Source organism: Streptopelia decaocto (genome assembly GCF_964273445.1).
Source record: "Streptopelia decaocto genome assembly, chromosome: 2".
NCBI classification, from domain to species: domain Eukaryota; kingdom Metazoa; phylum Chordata; class Aves; order Columbiformes; family Columbidae; genus Streptopelia; species Streptopelia decaocto.
The window spans coordinates 26,000,406-26,028,404 of record NC_138655.1 but is presented as its reverse complement, the minus strand read 5'-3'; the positions used below and the strand labels follow the sequence as shown (position 1 = coordinate 26,028,404).

The window sequence follows — 27,999 nt, the reverse complement described above, 5'->3', positions numbered from 1 at the left end:
CTGAATTCAGAATTTGCTGTCCTTCCCAAACCAGAGCAAGTGTTACTGTATTACAGAGTCAGAGCTACTGGAGGTCTCTCCAGCTTCAGCCAGGTGAGAGCAGGGGGTGGCAGGTCACTCCCCAGCCCCACCTTGCAAAAGGAGAATGTCTGCAGCTTTTCTACCAAAAGCAGTAGGCATGAGCCTGGCATTCTTTGACTGGAAAGCAGTCCCACAGACACTAAGGGAAACAACTACACAGGAACGAGTTTTGAAAGGACAACAAAAGACAATTTTTCTGGCACCTCCCTGAGAACCTAATAAATAAAAGTAAAAACCCTGCACATCTCAGCTTCTATTTATTTGTGGTAACAAATCAGGCACCAGTGATGGTAGGAGACTCGCCCTGTAGGTTGAACTCTGCTCTGTTCTTTTTTGTAGCCTGTCCAAAGCAATCCAGGACCACAGTTCTACTCTAAACACCAGCAGCTCCCCACTGAGCAGGGGTAGTGCTTTAGGAGTGCAGAATCAGCAAAAGGGCTCCCCCACTTTTCTCTCCCTATCCCTCCTCTGTGCTGATAGTACCAGAGAAGTATCAGAAGGTGTCTCTGGAGAAAAGGGGACATTGCCTGTATCAGTACCTTTACATTTAACTCAATAACAGACTCACAAAGCTACTCTAGCTTGGCATTATGTGACATATTTTACATGAAGGCAACAGCAATTAACTTGACTTATGCTTTGTGTAAATACCCCAAACTCCATTTATTCCTTCCTTAAATAAATGAATGATTAATCCAATGAGAAGCTGCTTCATTTCAGACATACTTCTATCCTCTTGGCCCCCCCCTTTTTTTTTTTTGACACATGAAAAGTAAGAAGTTGAGGCAGCTCTGATTTGATACCAGAATTAGCTTTCCTTCCACCCTCTTCTTCTTGAGCAACACCATGAGTTGCAAGGTGGGTGTCTTCTGGAAGTATCAGCCATTTTTTTTTTGTTTTCTTTCACTCTCATTCACAGAGGAACAGCAATAGGAGAATGACATCGTTTTGTCACTGAACTCCACACTCACCTCCTGTGGCTTTGCTCTTTAAAATTCCTACAATCTCTTTGTAAAATGGCAAACTCCAAAGATCTATATGCTGATCTATATGCTCAGTTTTTTCAAGGTTCAGCAAAACAAAGCTCTTCACAGCTCACATTTATAACTGACCTGAACAAACAACTTTTTAGGAAGAATTTGGACAAGGCACGAACTGTGCTGCAGGGCTGTCAGCTTTTATCTGCTTTTTCAGTGATTCAGAATAAGACAACAGAGTCAAGGCCACTGTTTGACTAGTCATGTATTTATTTGTGGTTTTAGCATGCAAAACCAGCATAACAATTATAGGAGTTAGAAAAAATTATAGCACTGAAAAAAGCATTCATGCAGAATGAAGCTTCTACTTGAACTATCTTTCACAATCACCAGTTAGTTGATTTGTCCCAATATTTATAGTTCATCATTAAAACTGCCAAAACTGGCAGCTACCAGGATTGTTGTCTCAATTAAGGACAGTAAACAGATTGTACCTCTTTTTTTTAATGAAAAAATCTAAAATGTAATACTTCACAGTTTAACATGTTTATTCATTTAAGTGAGCTAAAAAATAATGGTGTGACATCTGCTTGAGAGACACTGGTACCTAACATTTTGGCTGTTTCCCCACCAATTTGGTTGTGATTAAGGGGGTATAAAAGAAAGACTAGAGGATTCTGACAATTAAATGCACTGATGAACTACAAAAATATTTTTCCACTCTTGGAAAAGTGTAGAAATCCATCTACACAAGAATGTATTACAGCAAACTAAGAGGAAAGGGAAAACTGTTGCAAAATATCTCTGTTGGCTTTTTCAGGAAAAAACATTGTAAGCATAAGATCACAGACAATCTTTGCCAGTTTATTCATCTCATGGATTCATTTCCCAAAGTGCAAGCATAATCCACTACAAAATCTTTTAAGAAGCAGTTCCAGCATCACATTTCTGCTGTCTTATTGATGTGCCATATTGTTATTTTCTTAGTCATAAGCACCAGTAATTATTATGCTACTGTAAGTAAAACTTGAAACACGATCAAGATCTGTAGTATCCTGTTTGTTGGCACTCCAATTTGCCTAGTCTGCATTTCAAGTACAGCCCTTGACTGAGAATTGTCCTGGATGCATTTGACCTTCACCAGCTGGCACAGTTGTGCCTTATAGGCACAATCCTGCATCAAAGCAAAATGAATCACCACCTTACTGGGAGGTGATAGCAACATTTTCTTCCCTGAAAGGGCAGCATTCAAAACTTGGCTCTAAGTCAGCAGATAAGCCTCTTCCATTACGGCAATTTTCAGGGAAATGGGACAAGTGGTTTTGTAGGACTTTCACTGTGCCTTCATTTAGTAGGGTTGTTTAAAAACTGTTTGTTTTAAAACAAAACTTGTTAGGTCAACTGCTCTTGATGACACCTAACCAGATGAGTTTGCTCATGTTGTGTATGTCTGCAGTTACGTGTTGCGGCACAATCTCACAGTCTACCTGTTGTCCCTGCTGTGGCTGGTCTGATGCACGGAAGGAGCTATGACAGATCCTGAAGCACATGATGTCTATATGATATGCAACAGTGAACTTTAAATAAAGCGTTCTTCAAGAAAAGTTTAAATGTATCTCTAGGGTACATTAGGGAAATGCTTAACATGCCTCCTAAGCTTCCAGTTAAACATGTTTATGGACTCTAGGAGACAGAGTTAAAGCCTTTCCTTGGCAATGTTCACCAGCAGCTCTAGTAGAACTACTATATTGAGGCTTCTGTCCCGAGATGGTCTGCAAGCTGGTTCTGCTTCTGCAGGATCAAACGGAAAAGGAAAAGTGCTGAGGAAAGACTCACTGGGCAAAATCACTGCTGGAAGACTGGTGTATGTTCCTAGACAGAGATTATTCTAGACTATCCACTCCCACCCACAGCATGCGGACGTCTTACAGGCATCTCCTCAACAGCCTCTGCTAGAAAGAAATTCAGTTTACTTCACAAGTAGAGAGCAATAACAATACTGTAGCCTACCCCTTCACCCAGAGATTAATATCCTTGAAAAAACCTGTGCCATAAAGACAGCTTTGCTGTGTAAATTGTTTGATCAGCAATCTTTCTTTGAAACAACTGTGTAAAAATATTACTTTTAGACGAAAAGTAAATCTGTCTGAAGTTGATGGGTGCTACACAGGACAACTTTGTCTGCAGAAAGAGATCTGCTCTATTGGTGTTGCGTAGGATGCCAAGGAAAGATCTCTTCTTTATTGTAGTATTCACAGTATTGTACTATTCAAAGGTTACACTTAGTTTTAATATGGGGCTAGAACTGCCTACAATTATCCAGATCTTCTAAAACTGGTGAGTATCACCGCTCACATTTGAACATTTTGCTTCTTAGATTGCTTTAATCTCCTTTCAAATGTATATATAATTCAGTGTGACACATCTGACATTAATAAGAGCACAAAAATAGTAAAAATACATTTATTGCTAAAATAGACACTGAGCAACTCATACAAAGAGACGTGGTCCAAAAACCAATCTCAGATATAATAAGGGCAAAATAAGCCACATGTTCGCAAGATTAAAATTAGTCTCTACTTTAAAACATCAGGCATGAACAATGTAGTGCTCCAAAAAGCAGAAATAACTTCAGGTTGCATTCCGATTTACCCTTGGAGTAAATAAGTTGTAAATTCAGTGAACTCAGGGAAATAATAAATTAGTAAAGTCAGAATCAGACCTCATTGCTAATACGGTTGTGCTTGTGCCTTTTAGAAAATCAAAGGTGAATAATTTGAGGAAAATTGGGAGCTTTTAGCTTTAAATAACTATTGACATAGTCCCATTAGAAATTATTGTATTGATAAAAGAAAAAGTGTATTTACTGCAATATTTACCATGTATTTCTATATGCACTGAACATTCAGTTTATCTAAGCAATAGGAAATTTTCCTGTTACATGATAATATCTTTCCTGCAAATGGAAAGTCCTAACCTAAATGAAGTCAACAGACAAACTTGAAACTGTGACACTTGTGGGCAATATGGACCCAGAAGCCACAAATCCAGGAGGCTGTTTCAGTCACACTTATACGTGCTTTGGATTTTGTTTGTGAGTCATAATTACGGGAAATGCCATCCTCCTGTTCTAGGAATGTCATGTTCACAAATTTGACAGTAAGAATAGCTTGCTTTTTAATGTAACAAATTGAGAAGGCAAGTTATGAGACAACCGGCATGGAGGGGTAACTACGCATCTTTCTCAGACCACACATTACTCAGTGCACTACATGCAGACATTGAGAAAGAAATCCTTCCAGCATTTCATGGAGCAAGAAAATTGCTCATGCAAAGCAACGGGAGAGGTCTGCAGCTTCTGTGACATGTGGTGTGGCACTGATGAAGTGAAAGGCATGTCACATCCAAGGAGACAGCTTGTGATATGCTTTTCTCTCCACTGAAAGTCGGGCCATGTGTCAGATAATGCTTCACTATAAAGGCAACATGTTGCTAGGCATTTGGTCATGTGTACGAATATTAATGGACTATAAGTCATATGAATACCTAAATGTTAGCATTTTGTGTCTGTAACAGTCATAAGTAGAAAATGAGAAATATTTGCACTTACATGTTTATGCTTCTCGTTCATATTTTTCTTGGAAGACTTGTACTCTGAATTTCTAGAGGAGTTGTTTTACATTGCATAAAGTAAATGAGAAGTATGACAGATAAGAAGTGGATCCTTAGAGACTCATAGTGTATATGGTCATAGTTACTGTATGGTTTAAATATTAACTGTATTGATCTAAGTTCCTTAAGTGGTGATAATGGGACTGTGTCAATTTAAAATAAATACATTCTGCATTATAATATTTGCTATGATTTGTATCTCTTTGTGTTAAAAATCACTATATGAAATTTCAGTCAGGCATTTATGGAACAAGTCAGTAAACATCTCAGTTGCAACTAAGCCTAACATTCAGCCCTGAAATTGGTATCAAAGATAAAGCCAAGCTAATTTGCTAATATAATTTCAGGAAGCCAATCTGCCTAACTCTCTTGACCCATTCAGCACCAATGTCTCTACATTTTTCTTGGTATCAAAGTGAATCCGAAGCAAAGAAAGACTGACCACATTTGTAAAAGGATCAAAACTGAACCTTTATAACCAAAAGCTCAGCAATATGCCAAAGCCAAAGTAGAACAGGATGAAGCCAGAATTTTACAGTCTCCTGCAGCTGCTTTGTCATCCCAACTTCTTCAAGTGTCTTGGTGTTATCAAAGGGATCAGAAATGTTATCTACAGTGCATATGCTGAAAGGTACCTTGCAAGAACTGAAGGATGTCATGGAGCCAAGATTTTCCCAATTACTAGCACACATGAATAGAAAAAGATTTCTTAATACTTACAACTTCTTACATTAGTTCAATTATTAAAATGATTGTATAACAGGAAAGTCATTTTTTTACAACATCCCCCTAACAGGTAGAGCAAGTTGATACCACGACCAGCAGGAAGAGTATAATTCAAATACAATTTTGACTTTACATTAATAATAGAGCAATACACTAATTAAAACGAACATCAACTGAACTTTCTATTTACACTAGTTCAGACAGCACAGGAGGCAAAGAACTGTGTTTCAGAGGCATATGCGAATGTTAGAGCTTCTGTCATCCAGGTGCCATTTCTGACAGAACACATGTGTGCTGAACAGTTGGCAAAAGAATGAAAAAGATTACTGCAGATATATGGGCACACAGAATCTGGGATGACACAAAATCAAGTCCATATAGGAGGTGACAGACTGCTTCTAAAAAGATATTTTTTTCCTACAATTTCTTCCATCTTTGTGCGTGTGCACACATGCACAAGAAAGAGAAAAAGGGAGAGAAAGGATCAGGGGGTTTTGATAGATTTTAAATACAAATCAAGAAAAGACTTTTTATTTGGTATTTCTGCTTTCTTTTGGGAAAGGAAAAGGAAACTAATTTGGCTATTAGGAAGCTTTGATTCCTAAACTCAGTCAAGGCAGACTCTCCTCTAGTGAAGTCAGCATCAATACCCATGATAATAACAGCACCTGTTTTTTGACATCAAAGTTCTCTGCCTGAGAAAAAAACAATGTAAACAATAAACTAAACAATAAACTTCATGTATTGTACTGCTGCTCCTGGCTTTGGCGTTAACCAAATACACTTGCCAGGCACGAGTGTTCTTCTTCTATTTTGGAGATCTGGAATGTAAAAGTGACTGATGTATTGCAAAACTTTCTTATGGATTTAGACTGCAAGAAATGGCATCATTTACTGTCTCACAGTGAAGGGACTGTGTGTTCCTATGTAGTCTTTTTCAAGCTGAAGAAGTCTTGATGATAGATTCATTGCATCTGCTAGTTTTCGTCTGGATCCAGATCGAGGTCAACTTCATTGGAAATGTTAAGATAAAAGAAAGCATAGAAAGCCAACAAAAATACCAGTATAGCTGCAAGGACGAGGGCAACTTCCTGTAGAAAGAAGAGAAAAAACAAAACAAACAAACGGTTAGAAAAAGTACCATATTTTCAGATAAATCAGGAATAAATATTATTTAACTTTTATAATGCACATTAAAATAGCATCAGATATATATAACTGTATAATTTCTTCCCTGTGATTACCATTTCAGAATACTATAATATCCATTTACGTAATAAATATTTTGATGAGTCTGATATACTCTCAGAGAGAGGATATTTGGCTTAAAAATCTTTGGTCTGACCTAGAAATAGGAGCTTTATGTACTTTTATTATGCTATTCCTTCTTTTTTAAAAGAAAAGACAGAATTCACAAACCACAGTTTTGAACACAAATTTAAGTTATGAATTTACACTGTGAATTTTGATGTTTTCTAGCAATATGTTACTGCTTTTTGCCAACAAATTTGTAATTTTTTAATGAAGCAAACACAGTATGGTGGAAGTCAATGAAAATTGCTACCTCTACCTCCCAACCTCCTGGCATGCATTACAATATGGAGCTACAAAATCCTTCAGAATTGGATGAAACTTTTCTTCCTTCCCCTCTGCAATAAGGCAAAAAGCACAACGATTTGCACTTGCACTTGCCTCTCTTTCCATAAAATACTGCAACTTGCTGCATCTTCCTTAATTAACATAAAAGAGTCTTCCAAAGTATACATGATTTATAGCAGCTTTCAGTAGCAGAAAAATGTTTTTGTATGACACGTCATACTCATTATGTGACTGCCTATCATCATATTCTATCTTAAGGCTGGACTCTCTTAAGCTCCAACTTTAGATCTCAGATATAATAAATCACAGTATGATCATCCTCTTTATAACACTACTTCTTTCAAAGTCACAGTATTTCACATTTTAAAGTTTTTATTTTCCTGGAAAGCACAGCACATTCCCTGTAGTGTTGACTCTCATTTTACCAAAATGAAAGAAGAAAAATAAATCTGAGAAAAACCCTTATGTTTCTTCAGCTGACAACAAGTGTCACTTCCACAGCTGACAATACGCACTGCTTCATTCTCTGTCATCAGGATGTATTTTTAAAATCATGTACTGAGGTGCTCAAAAGCAACAGGTTAGTTTGTAATCCCCAAAAACCATTTTACCACTACAAAAAGAAGCAACAACTTCCCCTCCAAATCTCAGCTTCATGTTAAGCTACAAACCATCTGCATCAGAACAATTCACCTGCATACTTAACAGGAGAGCAGAAAAACAGTTCAATGAGTTTGTAGCAACTGATCTGAATTGGTACAGAAGATGCTACATCAAATCTGCTCTGCCAGTGCGACTGAAAGGAGATGTCTAGACCTCACCTAAACAAGCAGTCACCCTTTACTGTCCAAGGAGAGGATCTGACCCCCTTTGTTGTAAGATTCATTGTGTCCTCTAAAAGAGGTCAGGTAAATTCTCCCCAAAATGCCTATTTCTCCCCTTGGGGTAGAAAGGGAGTGGAGAAGACAGCTCAGGTGTGGAGACCTACACTGCATCCAGTATCTCTAGATTCACGGAGGCTTTGTGACCAACTTAGTGTGTCCACTGCCATGAAGGAGTTAAAACTGTGTAAGCTTCATTTTTAAAGTCTAGCCCATAATCTGGCATTCTTCTATAGAACAGCATTTCATTTGCATTTACATGAATGCATTATATAGTTTATCAGAATGTTGGATCAATAATTCAACATATGTCATCTAATAAACTTTGAAATACTACTGCCTAGTTGGCGTATGCTCTATGGGAGTCTTTGTTCTATAGAAACCTTTGCTTTACATTTTATACAGATGATTAATTGAGATGTACTTTGAATTTATTTTACCACATTAAAATTGCTCCTGTAAATTTGCTGAGGCTGTTTGCTAGAGATTTCCACTACATTTTCCTCTTAGAACTGTATCATCTCTTGAACCTCAACCTGCTGATTTCATATGATTTGATTAAAAAAAAAAAAAAAAAAGGACATCTAATTCACTGATATATTAAAGGAAAGTGATTTTTGCTTTGTTGCAGTTGCAACACGTCAGTATCTCACAAAAGGGCATGGCAGCATCAGACAGGTTTCATTTATTTCCTTGTATCCACAGCTGTGCTCCCAGACCCATCTGGCCACACAGCTACTAATCTTAAGAGGATGTAATAAACAAGTGACATACAACTGCAAGCTCCATCTGCTCAGGAGAGTGGACAACAAAACCGTACAATGCAGGCACCATTCACACTTGACACAGAGAGCAAATTCATTCGAGGATTAAAAAGTTTTTTCCCTTGTTTGGATGCAATGCTTGTCACACTTTCTGCTATACAATACTTAAACGTTTCCCTTCTCCCCAGTCTACCTTATGAAACTCTGCAGTAGCAGCAGCAAAATTTTGGGTAACTTTTGTATTAAAGTTTTGCTTTCTAGGAAGTGGAACTGGGAAAATCTTGATTCTTAGTCTCAGGTTGCCCAGTAACTGCTTTGACAGGAGTAGTTCTTTAATTTCTCTGCCCAAGTTTTACAGTGAATACCACTGACATAACAATACTCTTTTCTTTACACAGGCATTAGGAACTGGGTGGATGGATCAGTTTTTATTAACCCTAGGAATGAAAAGCCTTATTGATATTCCAGGTTTGAGAATTATGCAAGAACCTTAATTTTGAGTTACTGAAGGTCGCAGAGTAACAAAAACCTAAAATAAACAGCCTAACAAAGGACACCTGGCTCTCAGCTAGCGACGTGCTCTCTCTTAAGAATTGCATCCAGTTTATGAACTTTTATAAACATAAATTTTGCAATGTAAATAGAAATGAGATGCTACACCACTGCACTGTCTTTGCAACAACAGTATATATTGTCATTTTAATTTGCTTTATGCTTAGCAGGCTTTGCTATTTATATTTTAAGCCATGCATAGAAATGAAATGTTAAGATACTCCCCACTCGGCATACATAGCTCCCTTTCTCTTCCACTTTATAGATCATCCCCATCATCCCTCTGCGAAATCCATTTACTCAGAGGATTTCACCATGAATAATTAACCAATATAGAGAAAGTCCTATAGAAATAAACTAAAAATGATCACAGGGCTTTTTTTTTTTCCCCTTTTATAACATGGTACAGAACACTAGGAAATAACACCCCGCCTCTCAAATCCCAAAGTACAGTCAAAGAAGCCTTTAAAAGGAACAGAATTTTCTGTTATCTTATATTTAGAATAATGTCTGTAGAACCCCACTGATTTCAGCTTGGTTAGGTTTTTCAGAAACTTTTCCATAAAGGAAACACATGCCATTACAGCATAACGTAGACTTAATTCTCCTATCATTTTTTGTCAGTTTTATGTCTCTCGTGCCAAAATACTTGGATAATGTCCTCAGATTCACCCTGATGGAGAACATTGTAGAGCTGGATCTAAACAAGATTAATCAGGAGATGAAAAAATAGGGGTGAGGAAAAAATGTTGGCTACAATAACACAAATTTAGACACTGTGTATGGCAGCATCATGTCCTATACATATCACACTTTCAGGAAATTTCAGATTTTTTACGTACTTACTATTGTCCTCCAAAGAGGATCATACTTCTTTTTATCTGAAAACAGCCTAAAATTAGGCAAAAGAGTACCAGAAATTGCTGTCTTTGAAATGCTAAACTATCCCTAGCTATTTCTGAAAAGAGATTAAAAGAAAATCATGCTGACCAAGGATACATGTAGAAATAAAACAAACATACGCAGACTTGACAATGAACTTTTTTATCCCATATAATTTCCAACTGGAAGACTTTATCTGGACATTCACTGTAACAATCTTTTAGAGTTTCAACAAAATCATATTTAAAAATGGATGCTTACTTCCTTGATGAAGGATATTCTACATCCAATACATGGTGACAAAAGTAAGTTATTAACTTTTAACTGTAATTTTGATGTTACAGATTTCTGATTGTAAAAATTTCAGAGGGAACAAAGATCATTATTGACTGAAATAATGAGAACAAGGTAGTATTACACAGTCATCCAATAGACCTGGTTATATGGTCATGAAGCAACAGGATTCATTTTAATATAGTTAAATGCAAGATAATATAGAGAGGTATCAAAGATGTAGATAGTACTTACAAAGTGGAGGACTCTCTTTTGAAAAACTGTGACTCTTTGGATTTAAGATCACACTCCCTCAGTGTGATCTCTGGATGTGCAAAGGCAGAGGGATTTCCAGTAGGGAGATTACTGGTATTTATTTTGTCACAGAGAAGAATGAGAGGCAGTTTGGTTACAGCATATAACTATATATGTCATACACCTGTATTTAAGTGAGGCGCTTCACAGTATGGGGTCCTTCTGTCTTGTTTACCAGAACCTCTCAAGGTCCAGCTGTGGTTAGATAAGCTCAGTCTTTAAATAAGATGCTATTTCCTAGGAGCAAGAATGATTGAACATTCCAGTTACCTCTTGGGGAAAAACAAAAACAAAACAAAAAAACCCAAACAAAACAAACAAAACAAAACAAACAAACAAAAACAAACAAACAAACAACAAACCCACTTCTATAGCTATGAAGCTTTTGCAGCCAGATCTCTCAAAAAAGTACATTTTTATTTGTTATTGGGAAGAATACTTCAACTAGGACTCGTGTGAATAGGAGGTCCTGACTGCCAGCCTTGGGGTTGGCGACCTCAGCCCTCCAGACTGCTCCCCTCCTTCAAGGTGCTGGGAAGACTGGGATTATTTACATGGTCACTGCTGTATTCCCAACCCCTGAAGCAGCAGATTGTTTAATGTAATTACACCTAAAGCTTCAGTGCTTCAGACTTTTCTATAAAGGAGCAAATGAAGTTTCCTTCTTTTTCAGGAAATTTTCCTCCAATTGTATTGATTTCATTTGTGGAATTTGAAGATTTGTTGCTGTCAACTATCATTTGAAGTGTTAAAGATTGGTCATAAGCAGGGACCAAAGCCTGAGAAAGATGCACTACTGCTCTGAGGTGGTACAGAAAATCCTCCTGAGCTCCTGTTTGGTGCATCTTCTTCAAATGCTCAAACCACCATGATTACTGCATTTATGTGTACAGGTCAGGTCAGGGTCAGATCGGAGCAATCTGATTTTGTTTTTCTATTTGTATGGGTTTTTTCAACTCCCCTCCATTTCAAGGCCAGGGACCAAAGTCTGGCTACTGGGATCACTGGGAATATCACATTTTGTTCACTGGTGCCACATTAAGCTTCTCTGCTCTTTCTGTGAGGCACATAAGCTGTTTTGAAGACCCCATATTTTGGCTGTTATAAAGTGCTTTGACTTCCTAGAAATTATTTAGATGAAATTTTATGATCTGTAACATATAGAAGGCCAGATCAAATGATCTAATAGTCCCTTGTGGTCTTAATTTCTGAAAAGCTATGAAACTATATTCCCAACTTATCTTGGCAAATGTAGCTCTCTAATTTAACAGATTACGAACAGCATGAAATCAGAGAATACCCTTTGCCAAAATACACTAGGACTGTCTTGTCGTCTATTCATACATAACTTTTACCAGATGAGGTAAACTCTTGATAATGAGCTAGCTAGCTACACAATAGAGTAAGTAGACAGGCAAAAAAAATGACAGACAGTAGGCTCTCACTTTTTTAGGAAACATTTTTTCCTTAGCTCAATTGATGTACTACATTGCTAATAATTCTCTGTGGAGTGGTATTCTGCAGCCGATTATGTCTTTGCAAGTGGTTGTAAAATACTACCATTCAGATTTGTGTCTGCCTTTCAACAAGAGAGAAAACTTCGGCATCTATCCCATGGACCACGGATTCATTCTTGAAGCCTGTGAAAATATCTCTCACTGAGAACTCCCATTACTTTTGGCCCCTGCATACCAAACCCCAGCTATCTGGGGCTGAGCTTCCACATTCCTCAAACCATTTTCTGCTTGTCACCCTTCCGTTGCCACCTCTTCCTCACCTATGGAGAGCAGAGTTGGCACCGACGGTGCAGACCCCTTGCTGCTCCACCTGGTAAGGACAAGCAGGTGGGCTTCCACCAGCACGAGCTCTCAGAGAACAAAACAACCATGCAGAGAAGGTTTAGAGGCTCCCTTTTTGTTTCTGTTACAAAGAATTTCATTTTATCCAAACACTAGGAGACATACTGTTTTCTCTCTGAGTTGTTTCTCAAGACGGGGGTCCTGCTTTTCCAAGAGACACCATATATTTTGGCACTATCTGCATTAGTGTCCCACATACAGACCCAGCAAGATAGTTCTGCTACAGTATTTAATTTTAAAACATATTTAAAGAGCAAATATTGTACACTAGATACTAGCACGGTCACCCTGCTTGAACTAACTTTTGATAGTTATTAGCGCTTAGCTGCTTCTCTGACATTATCAATAGGGATAAAATGTCTCATTGGGGAAATTAAAAAGTACTAAATGGCAGTGACTGAAAGGAACTTTGTTACTTTAAACCTTGCATTAAAATGACAAGGCAATCAAAGTTTGACAAGACAAGCTAATTAGTATGCCAGCGATGAAATGTGAAGGATCTCCAGGGGATTGGTTCTGAAAAGTTTTATGTCATTTATGGGGCCTTTTTTTTTTTTAAGCAAATGTTGTCAGCTCTCCCAGTAAAACACACAACAGCGGAATTTCATTATCTTCATAGAAATTAATGACTAAAATCCCTCCACTATTTTCCAGTCCTCTTTTTCTTCTAAATACTACACGAAGTCTTACTTTACAGCCACAAATACGAGCTCTTCAGGACACTAGTGTAAAAAAACTCTAGAGGTAGCAATGGGTACTAAAAATCCTACTGTTTTAAATGGAAGGATGGTATTTATTGTGTTAGGTATTTCACAGAATTACAAAAAATATTCCTCTTTCCTAGAGAGCTTGTACTTCCGTGTGTACGATAAAGATCTCCTTCCTCTACAATATTTTTATTTACTGCAACTTATCTTTTTTATGGGGAAATGTTAATATATTTTGAAACACTGCACACTGTATCATGTACTGAAACCTGGATAAACAAATAAAATATATGGTAAATACACACTTGTATGTGTTTTCTTAGAGATTTACAATAACCTTGGACCTTTCTTTTTAAAGTGCTGCCTACTTATTACACTGCACTGTAATTACACCACCTTTTTTTTTTTCCTTAACACGGATTGAAGTTAATCAGCTGTCACAGCACAGAACTGAGGCCTGCATCACATAAAAAGACTGCAATCCCAGCCTTTGGAAGGTGAATCATGTCACTTACCACCATCAGAAAACTTTCCTAATATGAAGTGACAATTGTGATGATACCTTCCCCAAGGAAGAGCTCAGGGACACTCAAAAGCTCTGAATGTTAGGAAACGCTTAAAGGAATGCACACTTAAGCCTCAAAATAGTTTCATGAATGTACATCAAAACATGACGGCAGAACAACTCTGCTGCCTCTTCTGACAGCCATGGACATGAGGAGCAGTTTAACACCCTGCAGGAGACTCCAAGAAACTTTTACTTCAAAACTTTATCCAGAAGACGACAGAAAAGTATCTGGGATCAGTGTGGAAAATGAATGTAAGGAGATGATTGCTCTTGGACTGCTGGAGGAACTTAACAACAGATTGAGGCAAATCCAGCCCTGCCTAAGAGAAGGGGAGAGGTTATGGGGTTTCACAACAGGGACACAGAAGCTGTGTCCCTGAGCAGCCTCTCCTGGGGTGGGACGGGTGATCTCCCTGCAGACCCTCCAGGCGCATCCAGTGCCCACAGCGAAGCTCTGCAGAACCACAGGGATGGAGCACGGCGAGGAGCTGTCACTGTGAGGCGGGAAGAGGTGCGGGTTTATCCCGAGACATTAAATCTGCCTCGCTTCCACGCTGAGCGCTGCAGGCTCTGTCAGGAGAAGGGCAGAGCTTTATTCTGCAGGGATTGCCCATATTCTAGTGGAAGTATTGTACCATTTAGTAAGCCTGAGGTTGTTGGCGTTATGCAGGCTCAGTGAGAAGGATGCACACAAATGCCCTGCTTTCCTTCCCCCACAAGCATTTCCCCGGAGGGAAAGGTGCCAACTTACCTTCCGTTTTGCTTCAGCCCTGTCAGCTTTTCTCAGCAATTAGGAAGCAAGGCAAGAGACTGTGATCTGTTTGGGGATGATTCAGGGTCATATTTTAAGGCCCAGGTATCCAAAAACTGTTACAGCCATAAGACAAGATTTTAAAGAATATCTTTCTCTCTTGTTTTTAAATGCAGTGGCAGAATTGCAAACCCGAGACATTGCACACTGCAACTAGCAGAATTCCAGAAACACGTAATAGTATGACCCGGAGAGAACGTGTGCACCTTGATGGCAAAACTCATTCTTAGAACCCAGCGGGTCTGCTACAACATGCAGGAACATATTTGTACAAAATAAACTGTTCTGGATTTCTTTGCTCAATAATACTTGATTATTCATTATATATATGTTTACACACATGCTTTTGTATTGTCCCTCATTTTTAAGTAAGAATTATTTAAGAAAATAAGGAGAAAAAAAAAAGCCTTTAAAGACCAAGGTTCATATTTTTCTTACTCATCAAAGACACTCAAAAAAACTTGCACATTTTAAAAGAATTAGGCTGTACAGTAAAAGTCTCCAAGTAGAACACCACTTTTAAAAGGTCATGTCATTGGAAGTAAAATGAAAAGAAAAAGTAAAATTTAATAAGAAAGGAAGGAAAAAACCATTGAACTCAAAAAGGTTAATAATCTATCCTTTAAACAAAAAAGGCAATCTACTTTTTCTCATTAAAACCTGACACACAGCGCTAACTGAAGAGATTATGTTATGAAAACATACTGCATTGCACGGTAATGCTTGATCGAGATCAGCAATCAGGAGCAAAAAGAAAGCACTGTTTCGTGATTATAATAGCAAATTCTGGAAGACAACCAAATACATCATCTGGCAGCTCAACAGCTGTTACAGCTTGGTAGTAATACCTTGGCATTTGCTATAAGCTATAACGTGAAAAAATTGATTTCTCATCTGCCAGAAACAAGAAAATGTTCTTCTTTTAACATTTCTTAAGTTTCTTTCACTAGAATACCCACGTACTTGATCCACTTTTTATTTTTCTTGGGTTTTGCCCTTGCTGCTAAGATAATTGTGTATCAATTTGATTCAAAATAAGTCTGAGGGAAAAATATGGGATGCAACTTAAATAATGCACATTCATATAAATCCCGTTTTCATGACACGCTGGGTAGTAGATTGCACAAAATATTCCTAATTGCCCTCCTTGCTCAGACTCAGAGTTGTGATCAACTAGTCATTATTATACTTCATACTTGCCTGAAAAAGGGACATTTCCAAAAATAAAGTTCAGTACCTTTCCATCTGTTTTGCTGTTAGTTAAGCTGCCTGTTTCCAAGTCAGAGGCGGTACAGAAGGATGGGCTGAGATAATAATGCTGAGAATTTACAACACTTAACAAATAGAGTTTTTAAATTACTCCTGGATGTAGGATAGGAAGAGGAAGAAGGAAGATGCTTATTGTAATTTTTATAACTATATGAAATCATTAAAGCATTTGTTCTGTGTGCAGAGAGGCTCCCTGAAAAGATCAATTGTCTAAGCATACAGTAGTTATTGACCTTAAAGTAAGTATGCATCATAATAAGGACATGGACTACTTAAAATGTTATAGCATTTCAACTATTCTAGTTATTTTAGGGTTAAGTAAAAGCAATCCATCATAAATATTTTAGATTCTGGCATTCCACTTAGATTTTGAAATGTCATGAACAATATCTCTCAGAAATCAATATTCACACAGTACGTCTATGGGGAAAAGAAACAACATATACACAAAGGTGGTATAAGCTATCAAAGAGATCTCTACCTTTACGCCTAGTGCAGTTTTCTTGGCCTCTGCTTTTAATCTTGTAGCTCTTAACATAGGCCTGGTTTTCTTATAATCTTGTTTTCCTAGAGTAGAAAAGCATATTTAATGAAAATGATGCAAAAAGAAGATAAAGAATGTCAGCAATTATTTCTGTAGAAAAGCCAGATCCAATATTTTGAAAACATTCCACAGCCCAGCACTTTACACAGGAGCTACTTTATAAAACAGGTGCCCAATCTGTGGAACAACAGTCCTTGACACGGAAAATGACAGAAGCAAGTGCCGACAAATCAGCGTAGAACCTATTACTCCAGACAGACATCAAAATATACGTACAGATAGCCATCCCCTAGTACAACGTTTATTAAATTGTTCAGTAAGCATCAGACAACAAATAAGCAGATTAAAGGTGGATAACGTTTTTCCATCACATTTCAATCAAAACAAAATTTTCATTACAATTTTTGTTGGTTGTTCACCTCTAATGCATATATAAATGTGTAATACAGGACATTATGGTGAGTCATAGAATGGTTTGGGTTGGAGGAGACCTTAAAGATCACCTAGTTCGAACCTTCCTGTTATGTTTCATCATTTTCAACCGGAACATTATTTGCAAGTATCAGAACTCAGATACACACAGGTCAGTCCAAGTAAGTACTAATAAAACCATTGCTTCACAATATCTGCTTCTAGAAACATGCTACACAGAATCTTCTAGAAGTGTCTTTTAAAAAGTTATGGGGGCTATCTCTTAGAGCTACAAATTGTGCAGCCAAGTGCTTGATTACTGTGAGTCCATACAAACTGAGTTCAGAGGAGGACATGCAAGTACTTAGAAATGGCATAAATCATTTATCTCAATAATAAAGCATGAAACACTTGATATCTCTCAGGGATATTTTTGCTATCTGAAGGGCCTGTTACTGCTGTGCTATGTACTATTAAGTATAGCTTTGTAAGTCACCAGAAGCCAAGGTACAGATACAGTCACAAAAGGAGGAGAAAGAAAAGAGGAATCTGTGAAGAAACTGTTGATAGGGGTGGAGCTATTTTGGCTTTTCAAAAAACTCCTTTCCATTTTCTCCCCCTAATGCATACATACCTTTCTGTCCTTTTTGCCTATGTCCAAAGCTGAGCTACAATGCTTAAAAGCAGAAATGTTTGGCCATTTTAAACCACTAATTTTACCTAGTTTTACATTTAACATTCATCACTGTAACATTCAAATAATTTAACCTTTTCTCTAAAATTGTGTCCAGTAGTTTCATGTGTGTAATACTTCCATTTGCTCAACCAGCTGCAGTCTTACATTCGTAACCAATAATGCAAGCTTCTCATTTTGTGGTCACCTTCAAAAATGTAATATTAGAATAGTTTGGGTTGAAAGGGACCTTCAAAGGTCATCTAGTCCAACTCCCCTGCAATGAGCAGGGACATCTTCAACTAGATCAGGTCGCTCAGAGCCCCATTCAACCTGGCCTTGAACATCTTCAGGGATGGGGCATCTACCACCCCTCTGGGCAACCTGTGCCCGTGTTTCACCACCCTCATTGTAAAAAATTTCTTCCTCATGTTTAGTTTAAAACCATTACTGCTTGTCCTGTCTGTCCCCATACTTCTTATAGGCCCCTTTTAAGTACTGAAAGGCCGCAAGAAGGTTTCCCTGGAGCCTTCTGTGCTCCAGGCTGAACAAGCCCAACTCTCTCAGCGTGTCCTCACAGCAGAGCTGTTCCAGCCCCCTGATCATCTTGGTGGCCTCCTCTGGATCCTCTCCAACAGGTCCATGTCTTTCCTGTACTGAGGCCTCCAGAGTTGGATGCAGGACTCCAGGTGGGGTGTCACCAGAGCACAGTAGAGGGCCAGAATCACCTCCCTCAACCTAGTGCAGTGGTGAAATTCTGAAACATGAATTGGAAAAGAAAGGTCTTCTCCAGTGATATACTAGATTCCAGGAAACACACTTCTGCCTTTGTCTACTCCATCACTCTGCTCATATTCAATACAGAACTCTTCTCTGTAGCATATTGTGGATGTTGAATTTGCATTATTGACTTGCTTCCATTGTATAATCTCTCTTCAGCCCTAGGGATTATATATTGTGAAGGCCTCTCTATTATCATTTGGTCAGATATTATTAATAAAAGACCTGAACTAACTTAGAAAATACTCAATGACAAAAGGAAAAATAACTGAAACTGTGTCTATTGGGGGAGAGAAGCATCTATCCAAGGAACTTTCTTAGAAGACAGAGTGAAGAAAAGATTACACAATGACTATTTATGTCTAATGCTCCAATATATTAATCCAGTCAATGTATTTCATTTGCAGGACAGGACCACTGCAGAATCATTCTTCAGAAGTCAATGATATCTGATAATGGGATGCATCAAGAGTACAGTAACTTTTCTGAACAGTTAGAGAAAGAATTGCAGGAACCACCAAAATGGCTAAGTCATGAGATGAAGCCAGCCAGAAAGAGAACGTTTCTTCTCTCTAAAGCACTGCAATTGTACTTTTGCTATGTAATAGTTAAAGAGCTGTCAGGATTTCCATTATAAATGGCAGTTTATAACTCATAAAAATTCACTCCAGGCTGAAATTTGGCATAGATATATCCCAGTTTTAAATTTTCTTGTTTGTTTGTTGGGAGCTAACTTTCAATAAAATGATGCAGCTGTTTTTACTTACTTCAGAACAAACTACAGAAATGTATCCATCTGAGATGTTTTAAGCATGAAAAATACCTTAGTTTACAAGTATATAACTGACAAGGGCTAAGTTCAATTTCAGTTCTCATAATTCAGGTTTGCTGCTTTCCCATCTGGGGTAAATAAAGCAGGACAGTCTGAGGTTTCCCTTCTAGTGATGTAAAAGCATTAGACAATGAAAACTAGAAAGCTTTGTAAGGCCCGTTAGCAATGGGAAACAAGTTGGCTACTGAAACCCACCTCCCTCCCATTGCCCATTCTCCCTCCTTTTCTGCAAGGCTCAGCTCTGAAGGTGACATGAGCAGTGACATATTGAACAGGAGACCTGGTCTGTGTACTACATGTATCGGCAGGACCAAGTCTATTCCTAGAAAAGGGAAAGCTTACTGGTCTTCTTTCCCTTGGTTTCAGGCACTCTGCTACTGTTTATTCCAGTATAATGGCTATGGCTAAGACTGGATTCTACTTATCAAAATAATACTTCCAGATTTATATTAAATCTGATATGAACAACTAACCCCCCTATACAACAAATAGGTTATTTAATAATGACTCTAAAGCTGGTAGTTCTCCAAATCTATGCACCTGCTATTAATTTACCTCTCTGCTTGCTAAAGGTGAAAGCCAAAAGTGAAAAAAAAAAAAAATGTTAGGGAAACAGTCTGAGTCCACCAAGTGCAAAAGTTTAAAAAGGGCACCTGTGGAGTTCTTTGTAATGAAAACCAGATTCCGCAATTGTACTCTTAAAACATGTGAACTTTCTGAGGCCTTGGGAAAGTCACTGCACTACAGGACTATAAAGGACTATGAAATGCAAAGCCCCTACCATGTGAATACTGATCATTACCACCTGGAAAACAAGCAGAAATAAATAATACAAGGTTTCTACATTCTTTTGGGCCTGCAAATTCAACCAGTTGGAATACATGTATTCACACTCCCAATGTCTTCTAGTTTTATCTCACTTATCCCACAAGCTTTCTTGTACATTGATCTGTCAGAGTCATCAGCCTGAGCTGTTTCTTCTTCCCAGGAAGTGACCGTCAAAGCCAGTTAACATGGACTCATGAGACAAAGCCCATTCATCTGCTTTATCCAATGTCTATTCAGGACAGACACTGAGTTTTCCTGAAGAAACGCAGGAAGGCAAGAAGAAGCCGCCAAAGAGATAGAACTGGAAAACTTCCAGACCAAATCTTAGGGTTTTTATTACTTAAGCAAAATTCTCTTCTACTTCTCATTTTTGTTATCAGTTCTTCATTTCATCTCTTCTCTCAAACTCCAATGTCAGTTTTCCTTAAATTTTTTTTAATATAACTACCCAAATTTCCATTTATTTTTTACAAACCTGCCACTTCTTTCTTCACAACTTTTCTCAAGTCTATCACTTTCTTTCGATTTTTAAGATCAAAGAACTAGTCCATGATAAGGCAACTTTTCTTACTGACTAGAGCCATCATCTCTCAGCTTGTCCTGCCTCCTGCCAGCCCTTCCTCAGACCAGCTGCAAAGATCATCCACCTTTCAATTTCAGTGTCTCAAGCTGTCTTTGCTCTTTGGAAGCTCTTCAGAGCTCACCATTCATCCTGCTCCTTCCTTCCATCCTTCTTGTAGAGTTTGTTCCATTCCTTTGGTGCCAGTGACCTCAGCAGCAGGTGAATTGACTTGAGCCCTGTTTACAGATCCTGCTCTGAAAACTTTCCACAAGTAGAAACAAAGACTATTCTACTGGCTGTCGAATTAGAAAAGGGTGAAACTAAGCGTGAAATATAGGTACTTTTTGAGCTATAGACAGGTGTATTGTGAAAAATGCCCAAGTGTCTCAAAGCCAATATTAAGGATTCATACAATATGCAATGTTTGCTTCTCCTCATGCAACTAGGATTAAAAATCTATGGATTTCACAACACTTTTTGTCAGTTATCTCCACTCACAAGGGAAATTGCGATCCCACAGATCTTCTATTCAATAATTTTAATAACAGATTAGAGATGACCTGATCTTGTGTATCAGTATTCTTTTTAATTAAATCTCCAATGACACCATGATTAATGCAAAATTTAAGTTAAATAATACATATGAGCTAAACAAGTTCATTAAGTTCTGGGTGACCATTTTTTTTTATTCTACAGAAATACTGTGACATTGTCAGGTAGTATGAATAACACTGTACTTTTGCGTACATACCAAGCTCTGTTATACATGTAGCTGAGAACGCAACATGCTGAGCTCTATATTTAAGAAAACTGACTACATTTAAGATTGTGTTTAAAGGTGATACGATTTAAGATTCAACCTGAACAAATCTACATAATAACTTTACAGGGAAAAAATTAGATTCCCAACCCTTCTCGAAATTTATTCTTTCATTCTAAATAACAATAGCTCATTACTGGAATTGAATAACAGACTAAAGACTGTTTCTCTGCTTTTCAATTCATCAGGCTTAAGCAGACACAGGACTGCATCTTTGGCCTTTGTTGATGCTGCTGTCCAAGCTTATTATCATATGAATATCTAGTTATTGTTTTATAAATGTTCGCATTTCAGGAGCTCCCTGCTTTCTTTTCTCTCAGTAGACTTTACAATATCCACCTTCATTATCATCATGTGGCAGCATTGCTCTTCGCCTGCATTTGCTACTTTAAAAATTAATGCACTGCTATTTTCTGAATACTGTACTGCGTAAGCTGCTTATGAGTACATTATGCTATCAAGCAAGCACATGCAGAAAAGCTTCCTAAACTGTTATTCTTTCAATGAAAATACAGCTGGTTCTGCTTCAAAGGCACTTCTTTTCACCTGCAAATGGACTTGCTCCTACACTTATTCCTCAATTCATTGTCTTTTATTTGTGTCTGCAAATCTTTAATTGCCTTTAATTAGAAAAAAGTAAATTCAGTGCTTTAATCTTGCAAATACATTAAATCATAATTCTGTCTGGGATGAATACCAAGTTCTATTCACTGACTGATCTTTATAACAAAGGTATATAAATTTATTGTCCGTTTATATAGACTACACCAATTAAGCCACAATGGAAAAGCAAATAGATAAGAGTCAAAATATTTGAAATGAGAAATGTGCAATCTAAATTTAATTACTCAGACAAATTATTTGAAGATGAGTTATTTACAGTATGCCAAAAAACCTGACAGATAGTAAAATTTGCTAATCAACAGTACATATTTAAAATTCCTTTCAAGACTTTCACTATAATTCGCAACAACCAAGAAACTGCTGTCCTGAATCTTTCTCTGCTGATATTATATTAATAATCAAACCATTAATAACACCTTTTCCATACAATAGCAATCAATTTCATAGCAATCAATTTCATATATTAAAGTATTAAGTTGTAATAAACCTACAAATACTGGGTAAATTTGTTACCATTAGTAGTTTAACTAAAGTACATTAATGTAACTGATGCTGAAACCCATATTAAAATGTATACATAGCTGATTAGAAACTAGAGACAGACCATGGTAAGCTTTATGGTCAAACTGCAAGTGTGAAATCACACACCTAGTTACATTGAAATCAATGTTCTTATTATGATTATTGATCTGAAATAGCAAAGGCTCCAGGAACCCTCCACAAAACCCTAAAGAACAAACATAGAACAAGAAAATGGTCCTCTGGTCTTTTCAGGGTTTCCACAGTCTGGCTTCAAGCATCTCCTCTACTATCCCACCTTAACAGGGAAAAGTCAGATCTTGCTGGCAGGGGTGAGAGTCCAAGACAGAGGAAGGCTCAGCCACACTGTTCTCCACAACCTCTTTACATACAAAACATGGAAGCCATTGCACCTGACTTCAGTTTCAGGTGACTGCTTGTTTAGGTCTCTCTTTATTTCCGATAGAGAGATTCCTCCAAAGAGTGGGAGACAGCAGCCTAGGACAGCCTAACATGCTCCCTGGCAGCACCTATTTTACTGTCATTAACAACAGAGAAGGCCTAGAGTTGTTCAGCATCCACGTCAGGTGGGTTGTTTACACCTCTGAGATTACGCAGAATGAATCTGAGCCAGGGAAACAAGATCTCAAGAACAAGTGGAGAAGAAGAGCTCGTTTTCTACATGATTTTATCTGGACTCTCGTTTCATCTGCAGACATGGCCAAATTACCTTTGAGGTAATTATCTTAAGTATTGCTAGTACCATATAGGGGACATCACAGACCCTTAAAGGGACTGCAAAAAGCATCTAAAATCACAGGTTAGCTGGCAGTTCCCAGTGAATTCCACCCCTGCTCAGCTGTGCCATGGTGGTTCTCAAGCCAGTTAGCTACTTCTGTACTACACAGCCACTCTTGTGAAGATGCACCATAATTATCACACTGCTTCTTCAGAACCATTCCTGTGTGCCAGCCATGGTCCCTGGGGCTTTAAGCTACAGACTCACAGGACAGTTTAGGTTAGAACGGACTTCTGGGGGTCATCTGGTCCAATCCTCCACTCACAACACAGCCAGCTTCTAAACTGGATCCAACCTGAAAGTTAGCTCTGGTTGCTCACAGAGCTAGTCTAGCTGGGCTTGTCTAGCTGAGTTTTGAGTATTTCCAAAGGTGAAGATTGTACAACCTCTCCAAGCAACTTTTTCCAACTTTGACCATCCTTCTGGTAAAAAACATTTTTCTCCTACCTAACTGGAATTTCCATGTTCTAACTTGCCTCTTGTCCTACCATTGTGCACCTCTGAGAAAAGTTAGGCTTCACCCTGTCTGTAGCCTCCTCTCAAATATTCATAGACAGCAATACCATCTCAGATGAGCCTCCTCATAGCTGAACAAACCACTGCTCTCAGCCTCTTCTTGGACATCCCATGCTCCAGATGGTCATCTTGGCCCTTTGCTGGACTCACTCAAGTATGTCCACATCATCCCTCCAGTTTTCTTGAAGCTGGGCAGAGTATTTGCCTTTTTCCAGTCATCAGGGAACACTTCCCTGGAACCAGCTAAATGGCTCATAGCTCAGGGAGAATTTGGCCACAAAATCACATTGTCTAAAATACCTTACTGTAACTACAGTAATGTAACTAAAGGGCACCAAATTAATTCAGTAAGGTCTATAAACAGCAAGTCAATGGACTAAGAAGTTCAAATCAGTTTGTACTTTCAACAAATCCATATTTTTTTCATTAGTTTGTTTTTTAATATGAGAGAATATAAGTATTTGTTTTCCCTGTGTGCCCTGGGACTCCTCAAAACTGGGCTCTACCATCTCATACACAGTAGCAGCATTTTTCTTTAAGGGCCTTTATTAATGCCAGCAACTTAGGTGTCTGCCATGGGGAAATAAGTGTTTTCTCTAGTGCTTTGTAATATCACACAGATCCATAATGGTACCTGTGCACCCAGCTTCTAAGCTGCGTGTACAGAAGTATATGATTAAATATCTTTGAGAGATTTTAAATCAGTCACTGTATATTCATGGAGCAACAGAATTTCAATCCAGTGAAATTCTGTGAAACTCTACTCACACAACACACCTTAAAGATGCACAGCTCATCCACAACACTATAACTCTAAAACTGGAAATAACTATTTATTTAGGATGTTAGAAGAACCTCAGAGAAACAAAATTCCAAAGGAATTTCAGGCCTTACCTCAGTTAAAATCAGAAAGCAAATCACACATCAGTAGTAGTGTTATGATCTCTGTTTGAGAATTGGCACCAGAACTTTCGTTCATGTCTACAGAAACACGACCAAGCTCTCAAGTATTTATTATTGGTTTTTGTGCTCTTAGTGCCACAGATGTATTCAATGACCATTCTTTTCCTCAGAAGCAGAAGCGAGATTTTCTTGTTTTTAATTGCTGTGATTCCAAATGGAGTTTTTTGAGTCTTAGGTTAACAGAAACATTTTGATATGTCTTATACATACTCAAGAGTATGTCTCTGTACTCAGAAAAGGCATGAAAACCCCCCACAGCCTCCCTCTTTTTTTATTCAGGTTTAATGGCAGCTCAAATCACTGACCATTTTTCAATCTTGAGAGACGGAACAGCTTGACACTAATAATACATTTGCAAAGGACACATCATCATTTAACACAACATTAAGTGCTCAGGGACAACTTTTTACTGTAGACACAATGTGCTCTAAGCTCAGGGTTGACATTTAATGCTACAAAGATAATCCAACCAGTCATTCATGAGGGGTAAATTAATTTTCAAGCAACTATATCTCAGCTTTAAGCCAACAAGAAGGATGCATTAAAATGAGTAAGTTCCTTTTATGCTGCATGCAAGATTAAAGAAACCCCAAAATATAAAGCATCCTTAATTATCCCAAAACATACCCATTTAATTATTGCTGTCTTTCCCTGATTCCAAAACTGGAGTCTGGTAACATTTGTTAAAAATAATATTCTGTCTGGTAACAGAATGCCTTAGAAAATCCCTCAAAATTTGCTACAAATTGCCATGAAAAGCAGCATTTCATTAAATAAATGCTTTACATTTAAAATTTGTATAAGACACACCTTTATTATAATGAGTAATTAAGAACATATTTAAATTAGCACCTTTTCTGATTCTTCTTTTAAGGAATATCTAAAAAATCTATATAAGCTATTAAGAAAAGAAATTCAGAAAAATGGTTATCAATAATGTAGAAACCAAAAAGTAACACTGATACTTTAAATCAGCTAATTGGGTAATTTCATTGTTTTCTGTACCTGTAGAATATACACGATTAACTGCAAGACCACAATACAAGATATGAAGAACAGTACTGAAATATTGATGCTTATTAGATACTATTTGACGGGCAATCCTTTTTCATTCATTTTAATGCTAAATGATATTTTACAGTCTTTTGCTCAAGCCCAACATGTGCATACCTACAGCCATTGAAAAGTAATAGCTCCCTGTAAAAGCGAGCATCTTGAACACACATGGTGGCAGTTCTTCAATTAACCTTTCTAACAATCTCTTTAACATTTTGTACTCAAGCAGACAACTATGAAAATATTAAATACCTTTCTTAAAAAGAAATTAACACAATTAATTTGAAACAGATCACTGGGTGCATGTTTTGCTTCTTTTCCATCAATTAATACATCAGATATATACGTGCATAAATGTGCACAAGTAGTTTTGAACACTTTTGCTACTTTGCTATAGAACAACTACTAGCAGTTGCACTTCAATATAATCAACCATGTTTTAGTAAAAACTCTGAAAATGAGAAAAGCAAAACAAAAATAGGTCAAGGGGCAATGGCTTTAAACTGAAAGGGGGTAGATCTAGATTAGATGCAAGGAAGAAATTCTTCACCATTAGGGTGATGAGGCACTGGAAGAGGCTGCCCAGAGAAGCTATGGATGCCCCATCCCTGGAAGTGTTCAAGGCCAGGTTGGATGGGGCTTTGAGCATCTGGTCTAGTGGAACGTGTTCCTGGCCATGGCAGGGGGTTTGGGACCAAATGATCTTTAAGGTCCCTTCCAACCCAAACAGTTCTATGATTCTATGAAGCATCCACAATTAATGCAATTAAAACCCATATTTTTATCAGACATTTGATTAGATAATTTTTGGACAACAAAGACTAGATGATGAGAGGTGTAAAAAAGGCAGTGCAATGCATGATAAGAGGGACATTGAACACAAACAAAGTCTTTATGCATTTCTAAGACAGACTGCACCCAGTTCCAACTTGGCTTAAGTTGATTTCATTACACTTTGTTGGCTGCAAATAGAAGAAAATGTGATATACCCTGAAATAAGTGGGAACAGACTTACAGTCAGAGCTTTCTAGGAAGACAGAGGTAGCATGCAGCACCATAGGTCCAGAGCTGAGCAAGTCCTGCAAATGCTCTTCTAGTCTTTGCCACCTCTGTCTCTAAAGGCCTCAGACCATTTTTAACATATTCCATTTGAAGGTTTATTCATAGCTCACTTAATGGGGGAAAAAACTGAACAGAAGGAGATCTGCCAGATAGAACCTTGTGAACCAGATAGAACCAGAACAAGAACCTCACTACTGGAGAGGAGAGGAGAGGAGAGGAGAGGAGAGGAGAGGAGAGGAGAGGAGAGGAGAGGAGAGGAGAGGAGAGGAGAGGAGACTACGTCATTGTCATGGATACTGACCTGGAAGACACATCCAGGAACTATGTTCTACACAGGGACTACAGAGTCACAGAAAAACAGGTCCTTAAAATGGAGATGGCACAGCCTCACTTGCTTTGCCCTGGTGCTTCACTCGGCTTATCATGAAAGGTTTCCTCATGTCCAATATCTAACTTAAATCTCTTAGCACATTACTTTTCATCATGTTCACCATAGATTTGGAGGACAGTTGATGTATTCTCTTCTCCTTTGCATAAGGCTTTTATATATGTAATGACTGCCGTAACATCTCGTAAGTTTTAGGCTCTCTAGATTGAACCAGACCTTCAGTCCCAGACTTTCAGTCTTTGTTTTCTGGGCTCCTCTTACTCTTCTCTGGATATTTTTTTTTTTTTTTTTTTGATCTTTGTACAAAATTGAACACAGTACTTCACCTGAGGCCTTAATGGTTTCCTTTATATATATACTTTCCCTACACATTCAATCACAGTCTGCCTGTCAGTCTGCTCACTGTTACAACCTTTTTCTCCAAAATTATTGCCTAAGCATTTCTTACCCATATTCAGTCTATAGATTGGTTATTTCTACCAAAATTAAGAATCTTGCCCTTTTCCTTGTTGGATCACATTCTATTTTTCCAAGCCATTTCATCAATTTCTAAAATACAGTTTTAATCTTAAACTCTTATCTCTTTACTGCCTCCCATATTGGTATAATTTGCAAACTAAATTCACCATTCCACTAGCAATTAAAATATTGGCTCCAGGACAGACCACTATGGATCTGTCATTACA

At 37.8% G+C, this 27,999-nt stretch overlaps 1 protein-coding gene across 1 annotated transcript in view; it reads right to left on the bottom strand.

The window, feature by feature from the left end:
- Positions 1 to 1,305: 1,305 nt before the first annotated feature.
- Positions 1,306 to 27,999, bottom strand: part of TRIQK (triple QxxK/R motif containing) — a 64,257-nt gene continuing 37,563 nt past the window's right edge. Inside the window, exons 3-4 of the mRNA XM_082044475.1 lie at positions 16,418 to 16,503; positions 1,306 to 6,547 (exon numbers count right to left, since the gene is read on the bottom strand). Of these exons, the coding sequence (XP_081900601.1) occupies positions 6,434 to 6,547; positions 16,418 to 16,503 (200 nt within the window). The 3' untranslated portion in view covers positions 1,306 to 6,433. The remainder of the gene's footprint in view (positions 6,548 to 16,417; positions 16,504 to 27,999) is intronic.